This window comes from Phaethon aethereus (genome assembly GCF_964289735.1).
Source record: "Phaethon aethereus genome assembly, chromosome: 6".
Taxonomy (NCBI): domain Eukaryota; kingdom Metazoa; phylum Chordata; class Aves; order Phaethontiformes; family Phaethontidae; genus Phaethon; species Phaethon aethereus.
Window position 1 is genome coordinate 32,602,815 of NC_138580.1, and position 15,462 is coordinate 32,618,276.

Here is a 15,462-nt window from a genome sequence, read left to right on the forward strand (position 1 = left end):
TTTAAATAAATTAAAATTGGTCTTATCCAAGGAATTTAAGTTTTGAAGACTTTATTTGTATGTACTTTATGTAAACTTATACCTTGAATCAGATTTTGTTTGGATCAGTGTATTTGATTTTAAAATATTGTGCATGCATAACTTCAACTGAATGTAAATACATACGTTGTAGACAATTGTTAGCCTGTCTTGCTTCCTGCCATATTACTGGCACCAAGTGTAAATGAGTGATGAGTAACGTTTTAAGATGGCTGAATTCATATTTCTATGCAGTTCATGACCTTTTTATCTTTAAAATAAATAAATAAACTTTGCCCTTTTTCAAAACTTGTGTATTTTTATTTCTTCACAGAATCGGAGAATGGTTGAGGTCAGAAGGGACCTCTGGAGGTCATGTTGTCCAACCCCCCTGCTCAAGCAGGTCCACCTAGACCTGGCTGGCCAGGACCATGTCCAGATGGCTTTTGAGTTTCTCCAAGGAAGGAGATTCCACCTCTCTGGGCAACCTGTTCCAGTGCTCAGTCATCCTCATAGTAAAAAAAAGTATTTCCTTATGTTCAGATGGAACCTCTTGTGTTTCAGTTTGTGCCCTTTCCCTCTTGTCCTGTCACTGGGCACCACAGACAAGAGCCTGGCTCCATCTGCTTTGCACCGTCCCTTCAGATAGTTGCATATGGTGAGAAGATCCCCCCAGCGCCTTTTCTTCTCTGGGCTGAGCGGTCCCAGCTACCTCAGCCTTTCTTCATAGGAGAGATGCTCCAGTCCATTAATCATCTTTGTGGCCCTTTGGATTTTCAGGTATGCCTATGTCTCATGTACTGAGAAGCCCAGAACTGGACACAGTACTCCTGTGCTTAGTAGAAGGGAAGGATCACCTCCATCAGCCTGCTGGTGATACTTTGCCTAATGCAGCCCATGGTACCATTAATTAGCCTTCATTGTGGCAAGGGCACGCTGCTGGCTCATGTTGAACTTGGTGTCCACCAGGACCCCAGGTGCTTTTCTGCAAAGGTGTTTTCCAGCTGGGGCCCCAGCATATATCAGTATATGGGATTGTTCCTCTACAGGTGCAGAGCTTTGCACTTCTTTTTGAACTTCATGAGGTTCCTGTCAGCACATTTCTCCAGCCTGCAGAGGTTGCTATGGATGCCAGTATGATCCCCTGGTGTATCAGCCACTCCTCCCAGCTTTGTGTCATCTGCAGCCATGCTGCAGGTAGGCTCTGCCCCATCATATCCAGATCGTTAATGGAGATGTGGAACAGGATTGGACCCAGTATTGACCCATGGGGTACACTGCTTGTTACTGACCTCTAACTAGACTTTGTTCCATTGTTCACTGCTGCGGCCCAGGCCTGGCCATTCAGCCAGTTTTCAGTCCACCTCACTGTCTGCTAAGCCAGCCCATACATCAACCGCTTGTCTATGAGGATCTTCCAGGAGACAGCGCCAAAGGCCTTGCTGAAGTCTAGGCAGGCAACGTCCACTGCTCTCTCCTCATCTGGAGAGACTCATACTGGCCAGTCATTTCACCATGGAATTTGCTCAAGGATGACTTCCCCTTGGTGAATCTATGCTGACTACTCCTGATGAATCATGAACTTACCAGCTAACTTCCTGGAACTCTTTTTATATGTGCCTGGATTTTTATACATAAAAAGTATATGTAATGGTCTAGTTATGTCTTGCGGTATTTACAGAGGTAATACTTTTTATGTTAAATTCTAATGGCTTTTGTTGAATGACCATGTAAGGAAATTTAAATGGAATGTTTGTTACACATATTAGCCTCCTATGGCACTAACTGTACATTTGATTCATTTTCCAGTAGATGGCTGAATTAAAAAAAAAAAAAAATTTCCTTTAGAAAAGGAATTACACTCAAAAGATGTGGTAACCCATTGTGGCCTGGACAATGTTTCCTACAAAGGCGCATTTCACTGAGGAAGTGAAAGCTTTCACATTGTTAGAAATGCACAAATGAGCTTTCTTTTTAGTGAAAGAAATAGTGTATTCATGTGCTTGGTTTGGTGTTGCTTGCAGCATTAGGTTTAGAAATTATCTGAATATTTTCATTTCCTGCATTGAAGATCCTTATCAGGAATGCTGCCCTTTTTTTATATTTTTATATTTTTTGTTAAGATGTCTAGAAAACAAACTGTGCTGTCCAATGCTAAGTAGGGATTTGAGACAGCTTGCAATTTCTGTCTTTTCAAAAGGTCTTTTATAGAAGGAAATGTTAGAAAAATACATTGTCTAGATAATAGCTGACCATCTTACCAGGACAGTTGTGCTTGTACTCTTGGCAAGTAAGGTAAGTTATGCTTGGAAAAATACACTGTAAAATTGGGGCAAGATAAAAGCATGCAACTGATGTGTTTGTTTCAGAAACCAATCATCCTGTGCCTTAAGAACATGCCAGCTGACAGACTTGGAAATACTGCTTGGCCCACTCAGCCCTGGAGAAGTGAGCAAGATACAGAATGAGTCAGTGTGTAGAAAGTCTACCAAATTAATGGTAGCATCACAAGGCTGAATCCCTGAGTCACATACCAGTGCATGAGAGCGTAAGGCAATTTCTTAATTAAAAGCGGGTACTTGAATTATGACATAAAAAATTTTAGCTGGTTAGCCTGTGCAGTGTTAGCCCTAATAAAGAAGGGCTAGACTATTACATTATGTATACAAAGAATCAATCACTTCATGTGACAGTGCTAGTTTTTGTTGCTTTCCCACAACAGGAAGATAAAGGGTGATTTTTTTGACCCAGTAACACCTGTGACAAAACTGTTGCCTTCCAGTGAAATGAAGACTTCACCTTTTGAGTGTGAAGAGAGGCTTCCTGTGACAAACACACTTGCATCCAGAGTCAGTAAGTCAGTATACCTACACCGACCACCAAGTATTTGTATTTCCTTTAGTGTTACAATGTTCTCAATAGCAAATAAAGACTCCTGTTTCTTTCTTTTTTTTTTTTTACACTGGCACTGATAGGTGCTCAAGCTTATTCTAGTGTTCTTTTGTAGTGGCTGTGGAGGTGAAATAGGCATACAAGTTCTGGCCTGTAACTTGCTTTGTTTCTGTTGACACAGATGAACGCAGATCTCTTCACCATCTTTAAAAATCTCTCCCATGTTCCAGTAGCTGTAGGATTGTGTTGTACATCTGTGCTGTTACTATGGCTCTTCTAAAACAATTTGCAAAGTGATCTTTCCTTGATGGTCAGTAGTTCCATTGTGATACGAGCAGAAGACTCATCTGACTAAACACATGCTTCTTACAGCACAGCATGTTTCTGAGAATGATTTTACAAACAATACGTAAATAACTATCACTCCTCTTTTAGGGAGGAAAATACTATTTTAATCCTGTCTTCGGTTTGATTTTCCTGCATTAATTATTCCATACTCAAGAGTTCTGTATAACAAGACCTGAATTAATAAAAATCATAAAGTTTAAAAAAATTTTCAAATAAGGGGAAATTTTCTAGTATTTCATAGGAATTACTTCTTACTTATAAAAACACTACTTATATTCGTGCTTCCATATGTACGTCTAGATGTGGCAAAAATAAGGTATACAAGGAAAACATATAGACCTGTTCTTGTCTTTAAAAAAGTTTTTGAACTGAAAAATATATGCTCTTCTTCTCGGCTGAAAACTTGCCTGAAGTGTAATGCCTCACCATTTGTGGTGAGTCGTAAATGTTAAATTCATTCTCTCTTTGAAATAATTACCGTGTCTAATTGCATTTTAAGTGCTGTCAAAAGTTCAAGTCCCACCTATGAACATAACAGGATTTAAATATCAAATGTAGGTATAAAACCCTTAAACTTGAATTTTGATGACTAAAACTTTTCCTTTATAGAAATCATTATCAATTATAAATCATTAACAATTTCCCCACTATTAGAAGCCTCTATGAGAAAGCTTTGCTTGCTTCATTAAAGGTCTTTATAATGTGAGATGGCTTACTTGTTTTGTATACAACTATAGTGAGTCCATGAAGGGTAAATGTGAGATAATTTAAGTGTGTGTGTGTGTATATATATATATGCAAATATATTTAATAGAAAAAAGATGCAAAGAGATTTTTAGACAAAGTGGAGTACAAGAAAAGGTGTTATGTGTGAATAAGTTCCAGTATGTACTCTTAGTGTCCAGTTGAGATTGCCGCTGGAGTGATTTAGGAATACAACTTTGAAGATGAGTTGTAGACATTTAAGCAGCTGTGCTTCCCTTACATTCAAACATCTCATTCCATTTTCATGCCAGTTAATGTTTTTCAGTCTGTCATCTGAAACGTCTGGGGAAATAAAAACCCCTTCCTGAAATTATTTTTAAAACAGTACGTGAATTTGAGAATTTAAATTTTTGTACAGACAGGAGTTACTATATTTGTTGTTCCTTCAAACATTATTTATTTGCTCTAATCAAAACATACAAAGCACACCAGTAAGTACTTTGGTTAAAAATTAAAGGATCACTTTTTTCACATTAACAACAAAACAGCTGGTCAGTAAAATACTTCACTGTACATAGTATTTTGTTAATTCCATGGACTAAACCATGTTGTTACCTACTGTTTAATACTTTTGCCTCTGTTTGAAGAGAGAAAGAAACATATTCTTGATTACTGGCACTCTAGAATTTCACTGACGCATCAAGGTGGAATAAAAACCCCTTTATCATTCAGTCTTTCAGAAGAATAAAATTCAGTGATAAAACTGTTATCCATTCCTTTTTTTCCATCCTGTATTTAATTTTACTGTGTCACTGATCCTTTTTTGTTGCACTGATGCTCCAATCTTTGGTACACTTATTATGTAGCAACATATGAACTATATGATACTGAATACCTATGTTCTGTTGACTTTGGCTCCTAATGATGTATTTTGTTTTTGAGAGTCTGCTCCATTTTTTAATTGCTTTTAGTACAGTTCTAAACAGATCCTGAGGACTGCTCACTTTATATTTGTGTGTACTCCCTTCTTCTCTTCATCCTTTCACTGTTTCATTCTTACGATCTTATTTTTATCTCTGAAGTTAGATTTAGATTGGTTTTTTAGGTATGACTGTAGGATTTCAGAGGAAAGTGAGATGTTAACCGAACAGAAGAAGGGGGGGAAAAAAAGAGTTGTAAACCATTTTTTCTGCTGTGTGCTCCTGTGGTCTTGGAAAAGCTGTTTAAAATCAGCTGGTATTGTGTTTATGTAAATAAATTGTGTTTAGCTGGTCACTGCAGGAAAAGAATGAAATGTGAGGACAAAGAATAAACAGCAACGTAAAAGTTTTCTGTAAGAAGAAAGTTCTTCTGATAATGAAAAATACTATATACACAGGAAATGATTTTCTCTATAATGTTCCTAATGTTAACAACCTGTGTCTCTCCTCCTCCAAAGAGTACAAGCAGCTGTGCTATTCCCAGTTTCCTAATTAGATAACAACAACAACAACAAAAATCAAAATGTCACTTTCTAGCAAAAGGAATCGCAGCACCCAACAGTGTGTGGTGATGTGTGCTGGATGTGCTACTGCCTTCTGTAAGATACAGTTTGTAATAGTCAAATGACTCGATATTGAAGAGGAAGATAAAGGATTTCCCTTTGCATGTTTTCCAGATAGACTGTTCTATGTTATAGTCAGTACAACATACAGCTTGTTTGAATCTCCCTAAGGTATGTTGAGTATCAGGGTATTTCTCATTTCAAAATCAAAACCAGGCTTTGGTACTGGTTTAGAAAATGCACTGGGAATTCCAAGTGATGTTCAATTTTCTACAGCTGGACAAAGCAGAAATACCCTACTGTTTTTTTGCCTGTGGTGTTTTAACAAAGGGGCTTTTATGTTTAAGAGTCAGTATATAGACTCTTGTAATGCTCTATGTAAAGTTCACAAGGTTGGTTACAGGCCTGAGCCAGAGCCTATTTATAGGGATTTTCCAGCAGGCTAACTCCACTGTAAACTAGTGCTGCCTTTTATGTGTTGCTATTATGAAAACATTACAAAGCCATTTATTTAAAATTCACAGACTACCTAACCTGGCAACAGCTGTTTCTGATCCCACTGAAATCCAAACCTGGTCACAGCAAAATGTTAGAAGTCCTACCAACCATATCAGTATTTTATTTAGATTGGTCAAGGCATCAGATTCATAATGCAGGGAGCACCCATTGACTACCAATCAAACAGAAAGAGATGTTTATTTCTGTTTTGTTGTATTCTTTAATTTAGTCACTTGGCGGGGTGGGTGGTGGCAGGTTGGTTAAATACTAAGTCTGTTGTGCACAAGATGGGCTGATGTGTGATGCGGCACCTGACAAACCTTTGGTTGCTGTTGCCGTTTAGACACCCCAGTGCCATTAGAGCTTATTAAGAATGGTTTTGCAAGCACAGCTGATTTCTTTTGCGTGTTTCCTTAGAGCACATGTCTTACTGCTCTGCCTGAAGACAAGCAGCTGCATTCACTTATTGATACACATCAGTTAACTTAAAAGGTAAGAAAGAATGTCTGCTTCAACAGCACTGACGCATGGTACATGCTACTCAAAGCAATTTTAACTATCCTTCTGGAAAATTCCTGAAATTGGCAGGCCTCAAAAGGGTAGCAAGCATTTTCTACTGGAAGATGAAATCTCAGTAAAATAACAGCAAAGCCGAAATTCTGCTTGCCATGGCTGCAAATATATTGCAATAGCTTGCAAGCAACCATCGCAGGTGTAATCCATTCTCTGTTATTTATCAGCTAGTAAATTGCATGTCTTCAACCTGTAGCGGCTGAGCCGTGCTGGAACTTCAGGGCGCTTCACCAAGCGCCGCTGTGGCTCTGCTCGCTAGCGCGGTGGCAGAAAGCAAAAGCTGTTCCGTGGCTTCAAGTTCTGGACCTTTCTCTCCCGCTCGCCCCCGCAGCCGGCTCTGGGTTAGGCTGCCGCAAGACCGCAGGTTTTTCTGCCGCTTAGACAACGCGTTTCGGGCTGGAAGAATAACGAGGCAGCTGTGATCAGCGGTACCGCGCTTTGGCGCGGGGAGTAGCCCGCGCTAAGCCGCTCGCGCTTGCCCGTTGGGACTCGCTGTGCGCGCGGCCAGGGCGGCGGCGGCGGCCAACGGCCGCGCTCGCGCTCGGCGCTGCTAGGTAACGGCGGCGTCCCAAGGCGGCAGCGGTGCCTCGCCCGCGCCGATATGGGCACCGAGCAGGTACTGGGGACTGAGGGGGTATAGCGGGGGCCGGGCAGTCCCGAGGCCGAGCTCTGCCCGTCCGCTCTGCTTCCTTCGGCCAGGAGCAGGCAGTGGGAGCTGGGAGTCGTGGCGGCCCACGGCCTGGGGGGGGCGGCGGGGCTGTGGGGCAGGTCTGGGTGCCGGGGAACGGCGGGCTGGATGAGGGGAAGTGCCTGGGCCGCGCTCGCTCTTAACGGGGCAGAGAGCTGTTCTGAGCTAAAAAGTGTTGTTTTTCTCGCAAACCTTAAATAACAAGCTTGAATTAAGCTTCTGAAATTACGGTTTTTTACCCCTGACACTCAACTAAATGCTTGCGCTCCAAGCAGAGACCTGGTGGAGCAGCTGTGTTTGTAGAGAAAGGCTTCAGTACACTGTCCTATTATTTGTAGGCTGGTTGTGACTGATACCCTCCAGAAAAATTAAACTGTGCTGTCTGTGCTGTGAACTCCTTAAATCAGGTTTTTAGAAGCAACGCAGTCCTTCTTGCAGCTGCCTAGGTTTCCTTTAATTACTTTAGCAGTGCAAATTTAAATGGACGGTTTTGGTTTGGGCTGCTGTTCATGCAGTGTTTTCAGAGAGAGTAACTCTCTGCTAAAGGTATCCCATTATAAACCGCAAAAATGAATTTCAGTCTTTAGCTTGGTACATAATGTCATGTCATAAGTCTTCTCCTTGTTTGTTTGTGGTCATAATTTTTTTTTAACATGGAGCATGAAGTGATTTTAATTAATTCAGTTTATTTTCAGAAATGCAGGAAGCTTAAATGCTGAAGACAAATGCCAATAGAAGCTTTTAGCTATGAATATGGCTTTAAATACCTGGGCATTAACCGATACTAATTTGTACTACTTCTCTCGTGGCCTGATTGGGTTGTAGTTAGTTAATGTAATTATAAGGAATTGTATGCCCTCTTAAATCACGTTGTTCTCTGTTTACTGTTAGTAAGTCAATCCTGTTCTTTTAGTCTCTTTTGGTTTTGATAACCTCATTCAGATTTGTTTTCTTCTAATGAATTACATAAGATATTTAAGTGAAATCATTCCGTAACTCCCTTCAGTGAATTAAAAGTTCACCAATTTTTCTTCAGATGTGTTTCTTCTTGAGGTGCATATTAGAGGGGGTGAGTTGGCTGCTCATAACTATTTGACATAGTCCTCACTGTGTGGGACTCTCTTTAGTAGACCTTATTGCCAGTAGTAAGTTTGCAGCGTAATATTTTAAAATATTGGCACTGTCTTCAGTGAAACTAATTTCATCATTTAGTTTATCAGTACCAGCAGGTCAGAGATATAAGTTGTAGTGCCGAATTCTGTGTTTTTCAGCAAAAGAAAATCTAGACAAAACTGTGTAATGTTGTATATGAAGATAGGGTATAGTCTTAGTCATTTTTGTAGACCTATTACTTGTAAAAGTACCCAGGTTTCTGTTATTTGTTCCTAACCAAGTATCTAATAATTAAGACTGTGGACCTTGCCACTGAGAGAAATAAATAATACTCTTCCAGGAATTGAAAACCATTTTCTCCTATAGAAAAGATTCTTTTTTTTTTTTTTTTTTATCCCATCCATTCCCTCCAGAGGGTAGTAAATAACATTCAGCATCTGCGTTAGAATATGGACTAGAGAAACAATGAGCTTTATATTTCAGTCTCAGTATGCAAGACCTGGAGAACAAAGAGTGTGTCTGTACTCAAAGTTCAGAACTACCTAAGGTGATTTTACCTGAGCCAGTTCCAGTCCAGCAGCTGTAAAGCTGTTGAGAAGCCAGAGTCCATCAGATCACCACTGAGATGGTTGGGGGGCTGGAGCACTTGGTATATGAAGAGAGCCTAAGGGAACTGTGTGTGTTCAGCTTGGAGAAGAGAAGGTGGCAGAAGAATGTAGTTACTGTCTTCCAGTGCCTGAACTAGTGAGAAAATGGTGCCAGATTCCTCTTGGTGCTGTGCAGCAGCAGAAGGAGAGGCAACGCTCTCAAGTTGCAGGGAGGGAAATTCTGATGGGCCATAAGCATGACGTTCCTCACAGTGAGATGATTAAATAGTGGAGAAGGATGCCCAGAGGGGCAATGGCTTTAGAGAACTTCAGATCTCAACTAGACAAGGCCCTGTGCAATCTGACCTAACTTTTTGTAGTTAGTAGTGTTTTGAGAAGGAGAATGGATCATCAGAGACCCTTTTCAGCCTAATTTTTTCTATGATTCTGTCATAGCGTGTTTGCACAGGGCTGTGTCCAAACTGTCCATAGGCTACACTGCGTTCTGTAGGCTTACGGACTTGGTAAGCAGTAGTTTTGTGGTACAGTGTGGATACACTATTAGGAGATGTATTCATGCTAGTATTAGAAAAGATTGGTAGCTGTTACGCAGTCTGTGGCAAGAATCTTTTTGCAGTTGAATATGTTAGACTACAGAGAAATAAATGGCTTCATATTTTCCCATTAGAGTTACAACTGCTCCAACTACCAGCCAATAAGAAGGCTTGTCATGTAAATCCATCTGTATTGGTTTTAATACTGCTTTTTCCCTCATTTATGCTGAAATAAGTTCATCATCTGTGTCACTGTAGACTATGAGACTGCTATGGGCATTAGAATTTTAAGGTGTGAAAAATCTTGCACATGGGCCACACCTAACTGGAAGATAGACTGGCGAGCATGTTAAATGAGGGACTGAAAGAGATATGAGGTCATTGTGGCAAAGTCTTCGTTCATCTTTCCTGCAATTGCTGTAAAGCTAGATTAAAAATACCACCATTGGCTTGTTTGGTGTTTAGAGTACTTTAATTCACCAGGCATTTTGATCTCTATTTAAGGGGAAGCCAGATGTGTTTAATTTCATTTGGGGAGAGAAAGGGGGAGGATGGATCTTTTGTTCATTAAAAGAGTAGTGCTCTTGATTTTGAAATAAGATACTTAAAACATTTGGTTGTATGACTTCCTCTTGCGGCTAGTGGTAGTCAAGGAGTTTTTCCCTATCACATTCCAGGGAGGAGCTCCCTAAAGCTGGAATGAGTTTGCTCCCCTTTCACAAGTTGGACTACAGATTAGTTTATGCAGATGTTGCTAACAACTGATAATGTATGTCTATATTTTATCACTGTCAAATTCCTGTATTTTGAAGGTGGTTTTCTTTGGAGCTTGATTTGGTTTTCGGCTCATATGGAAATTGCCAGAGTTTATCCTTGACTGCAAAATTCATGTAAAGAGTTAAAAGTGACTAAAACTTGTGTGAGTTCTACACCACAGCAACTGTATTGCAAATGATAGCCAACCTAGCTTCTTTAAGGGTAGCTCAGGTATGTCTACACAAACTTCCTGTGCTTTGTGTCTTTCCTTTGTTACAACTGTTGTGTAAGACACAAAGCAGCTGCACGTGAAGAGGCGGTGTGGGCAGTGCCAGGGGAATTGGTGGTGGTGTGAAACAGAGGAGAAATAGAATAGCCAAAAGCAGTTGTGTTAGAGCCAGTATTAATAATTTTACAACTAGATTGTCTTGTTTGTTTATAGGAAGGTGCTGTACCTTGCTAAAATGTGCTAACCAGTCCTGGGCACGGTCAGAGGATGCTCTTGGACAGACAACTTTGTCTGATGCCAAGGGATCAGCTTTGTGCAAAAGCAGAGTATACTGGACACTCTTAAATGAAAGTTTATGGATTAGGAAAAAAGGCACCTTTTGTGTTTTAAAAAATGTTGACTGAAGAATGGGAATAAAAAAATTGTTTCTTTGTATTATTTTGTGGTGTCTTGTAATGCTTTAATGTTTATCCTGGCAAAAGGTAACAAAAATGCTTCCCAGCTGAAATTCAATTTTTCAGAGCTGTGATTTTTCAAAGGCATTTGAGAAAGTTGAATTCTACATAAAAACACCCTAGGAAGAATAGGGGAAGTGGTATGAAACTGTATGTGTAAAAATTATTATATAAGAGATAAAACAAGAATTAGAGCTAGATGACAAGTTTAAGTATTGCTCGAAGTCTAATATTAATGGTAATTTAAATGTCTAGTTGTGATTTTCCTTTTTTTTTTTTTTCCAAGCCCAGTCCAAGTGGCAAAGGGAAGTTTGCAAAGAGAACAGTGAACTTACTACCACAGTTGTCTCAGGTAGTTTTGTTGGCTTTTTTTGTATGCTTTCATTTTCAAATATGTGTCACAGCATGGTTATGTAAAGACCATGGTTCTCATTCAAATATATGCTGAGGTGTATATTCTCTTTCTTTGTACTATGTATGTATATTATGTATGTATATTATATCTGTATGTGGAGCATTGTCTATATTTTAATATTTGGAAAACATTGAAAGAAGTATTTTCAAGCTCTACTCTTAAAGTAATGTAAAAAAACTAGAGAATTTACAAATATTACATAGACATTTAACATGCTTTATATGTAATGGTCTGGATATTTAGAATTTGAGGGAAACATAAGTAGTAGTTTTAATGTATGATTTTTATGCTGCCTTATTCCTGCTGTGTATTAGGTTACAGTTTCTTTGATTTACTATATCTAAGAACTATATCTGTTAGTAACACCCACAACAAGTGTAAAACTAAAATATAAAATACTTATTCCAGGCAAGGTCTAAACCACTGTGGCAACAGACTTGTCCTTCATTCCATCTGAGCAAAGAACAAAAAGATGACAAGTCAGATGAGTTTACTGTAAAAAATGAGTATTCACCTGGTAAGGTTAACATTTTTAGTACTACTAAAGAAAACTTCTCATAAACATGTGTGATACATTTGAACTTTATTTTTTTAAATTAATTTTAAAATTTATTTTCTGCAAGGAGAATATTTGAAGGCCAGGTGCAAGAGACACAAGATTCAGGATTCTAGAGGTAGTGAAGTAGGTGCTGGACCATATCCTCCTACATTGCAGAGCAGCAGTCATCTGAAAAAAACCCATGAAAGTTTCAGAAGTGCTCTTGTTGACATTATATTGTGAGTTTGAATAATGTGTTTTTCCTTTTTGATAGATGAACCAAATTTTAAATTTAAATTATTTTAAAATTTTTAAAATTGCAAACTGAAAGTATGTGTATAAGCATAAACTATATCATCAATTTTAAAAGCTGAACCTTAGCGGGTAAAATACAAACTTGGTCACATGCTTCAGAATGTCTTGTGCTCATTGTAAAGTTTTGCCAGTTCCCTTTTTTTGTTTTGTTTGATCACAGCTGATGTGTGGGATGGCTATATAGTACTTATGCCAGTAAAATGCATCTGAAGAATGTGATACATATTCTTTATTTTGTTCGGTTTTTTGTCTCAGGCAGCAAGACCTTACTGAAGGACAGCTTCCATCCCTTGAAGGAACCCAGCCTCCAAGAGCAGATTCTTCTACACCAATAGAGAAAGATATTTTGGTAGCTAAAGACTGTTTTCTAGAGTATTAAATGAAATACAGTGCCAGTAGTTTATTGTAAATATTGACAAGGTGATTGACAGAATGAGAGGTGACTGACAGTGACATATTCTTCCACTATTAGCTTCACATAATATATTATTTATAGTGTTACTGTTTAGAATGGAGCATTAGGAATGTATGGATGGTTCAAAGAATTGCAGAATTGGAATAGTAACTGCAGGATAAACCATGTCAGGAAGTAATAAATTAATCTTTTCTACACTTGCTGAAGGTGAGAATAACCTGCAATGGAGGGTGCACTGCTTTGAGCAGATAGAATCCTCAAGACAATTTTTTGGGGGTTACCATAAGCTCAGGGTTAGGATGTTCTTATTCTGGTTTAAGATACCTTGTATGACACAACTGTGTAAATAAATTTATGATTTATGTATATTTAAAATATGTTACGTTCATTTGGGGATAAATTGATTGAAATAGGTTCATGTATTACTTCCTGACATTGGTAATCTTCCAGTTGATATTCCATTCTGCATTTCTTTAAATTTGGGCTGATATGTTTCTTCATCTGCGTTTCCTTTAATGCTCTGAGGTTTTGTTAATCAGATTTCATATGCCTGTTTAAATGCTGGCATACAAGCAGATGTACTTATTTCTGGTTATACATTCATATTCTGAGCAATGCATTAGTTGTACATTGCATAGCCACACAAAACTCTGCAGAATGCATGGCTTTCTTTTTGAATATATGGTCCAGTCCCAGAGCTAATGGATAATAATGGTAGCACTGTAATGATGAGATATATAAATATGTATTGAAAAGTTATTTAAGGAAGAAGATGGTACTGGGACAGTGTGAAGGAGAGGCATCTCACCAGAATTGTAGAATTGTAAAACCAAAACCAAAGGCAGATTTCTATGAGTTATGTTCATTCTGCAATGAAATTTTTGTTATTTAGCTCTTATAAGACAAATGGAATGAGGCTTCTATCACTATACCCTGTTTTTCTATCTCAACAGCTTTTTATTGTTATTCTATCCACTAGTGTTTGGCAGGCTGATGAAGGTATTTACATCAGATTTAGTGATGTATATGTAATTTACAACATAAATCAGTACTTAGTATTAATTACATTTATTTTTACTAAATAAGCCCGTATGTCTAGCTAAACCTGTAGCAGCAATAACTATCTAGTGCTGGACTTAATCAATGCATCTTATTCTTTTATCCTGCAGAAATACTACTATTACATTCGTCATGGAATTGATACAGCAAATGTGGCCCCAATGGATGAATCATGGCTAGACCACATCTTAGCTTTAATTCCACAGCATCTGAAAGTATTTGATGAAAGTATACATTCACTGACTGATGAAATAAAAGATGACTATCTTCTGAGTGTAAAAAAGGCTATAGGTAGATTTTTAGATATTTACTCGTATTTTCTCCTAAGTTGCTAATATTCAGAATCATTCATTGTTGAGTGCTGCTCACTGCTGAGAGCTACCATTGTGGAAGAGTTCTATAAAAGTGCTCTGGATGTTAGAGACGCATTTTAATAAAAAGAATACTCGGGTTTTGTTATCCTTGTAATGACCAAAGATAATATTACTCATTATTTTTGATCTTTCAACACTTTTAAAAAACATTATTTTATTTTAGAAATCCCTATTTAATGGGGATTATGAAATTTTTAGCTTTCTCCAAAGTCCCTTTTCATGTATATCTAGATAAAACTGTTCATCTCAATGCGTTGTGCATTTGGACAATTTGGTTGAGACATTGAGGTGCTGGAGCGTGAGCAACGAAGTTGGTAAAGGGTCTAGAGAACAAGTCCTATGAGAAGTGGCTGAGGGAACTGGGGTTGCTTAGTCTGGAGAAAAGGAGGCTGCAGGGAAACCTTATCACTCTCTACAACTACCTGAAAGGAGGTTGTAGTGAGGTGGATGTCAGTCTCTTCTCCCAAGGAACAAGCGATAGGATGAGAGGAAACGGCTTCAAGCTGCATTGGCGGGGTTAGACTGGGTATTAGGAAAAAGTTTTTCACGAAAGGGTTGTCAAGCACTGGAAGAGGTTGCCCAGGGAAGTGTTTTAGTCACCATCCCTGGAGGTATTTGAAAGACATGTAGATGTGGCGCTTAGGGACATGGTTTAGTGGTGGACTTGGCAGTGCTAGGTTGGCGGTTGGACTTCATGATCTTAAGGGTCTTTTATAACCTAAATTATTCTATGATTCTGTCCTTTTGCTAAGCTTATTTTGCTTTTTTTTTTTAATACTTTTTTTCAGTTGACTTTGTTCTAAGAGACACCAGGGAAAAAGATGAAGACAAGGAGAAAGATTTTCTTCTGCCTCATCGTGCAGAGTAAGAAAATATATTTGTTCAAAAACACTGACTAGAGAACAGTGAGATAGAATAGCATGCATAAGGAAGTCTTAATAGTGGTAGTCAGTGTCAGCCATAAATAAAACTTAGTTATTAGTTATGTATATTCAAATAATGATTATATAGCAACTTTGGAAAAACCCTGGAAAATATGTGTCTACCTTAAAAGGTTGTTTGGAATTAGTTTTGTTTAGTCATGCTTAACTGGTAGGAATTCACAATTAATCCCACAGCATTTGATACAGCAGGACAAATGCTCATGTATAAACTGCATTGTAACCAATGGAGCAATGTCATTGTCTGCACAGATTTCACTGAAGCTCTGTCTTATTCACAGATTGTGACAGTTTGACTCAATGCATATAGTTTTAAGAATGTAGCAAAACGGTCTATATTTATTCCTCGGAACAATTCAAGAATATGTAGTATAAACAGGGATAGATGCTGAGCTTTTCTGGCTGGGTTTTCCAGTATGTAGCAACCTCCATACTGGAGTAGACAG

At 38.5% G+C, this 15,462-nt stretch overlaps 1 protein-coding gene across 1 annotated transcript in view; it reads left to right on the forward strand.

The window, feature by feature from the left end:
• Positions 1 to 15,462, forward strand: part of DNAH7 (dynein axonemal heavy chain 7) — a gene marked incomplete at both ends in the record, with an annotated part of 125,124 nt that overhangs the window by 354 nt on the left and 109,308 nt on the right. The window contains 7 exons of the mRNA XM_082001574.1: positions 7,032 to 7,193; positions 11,246 to 11,311; positions 11,783 to 11,891; positions 11,998 to 12,151; positions 12,483 to 12,576; positions 13,812 to 13,992; positions 14,864 to 14,939. Of these exons, the coding sequence (XP_081857700.1) occupies positions 7,032 to 7,193; positions 11,246 to 11,311; positions 11,783 to 11,891; positions 11,998 to 12,151; positions 12,483 to 12,576; positions 13,812 to 13,992; positions 14,864 to 14,939 (842 nt within the window). The remainder of the gene's footprint in view (positions 1 to 7,031; positions 7,194 to 11,245; positions 11,312 to 11,782; positions 11,892 to 11,997; positions 12,152 to 12,482; positions 12,577 to 13,811; positions 13,993 to 14,863; positions 14,940 to 15,462) is intronic.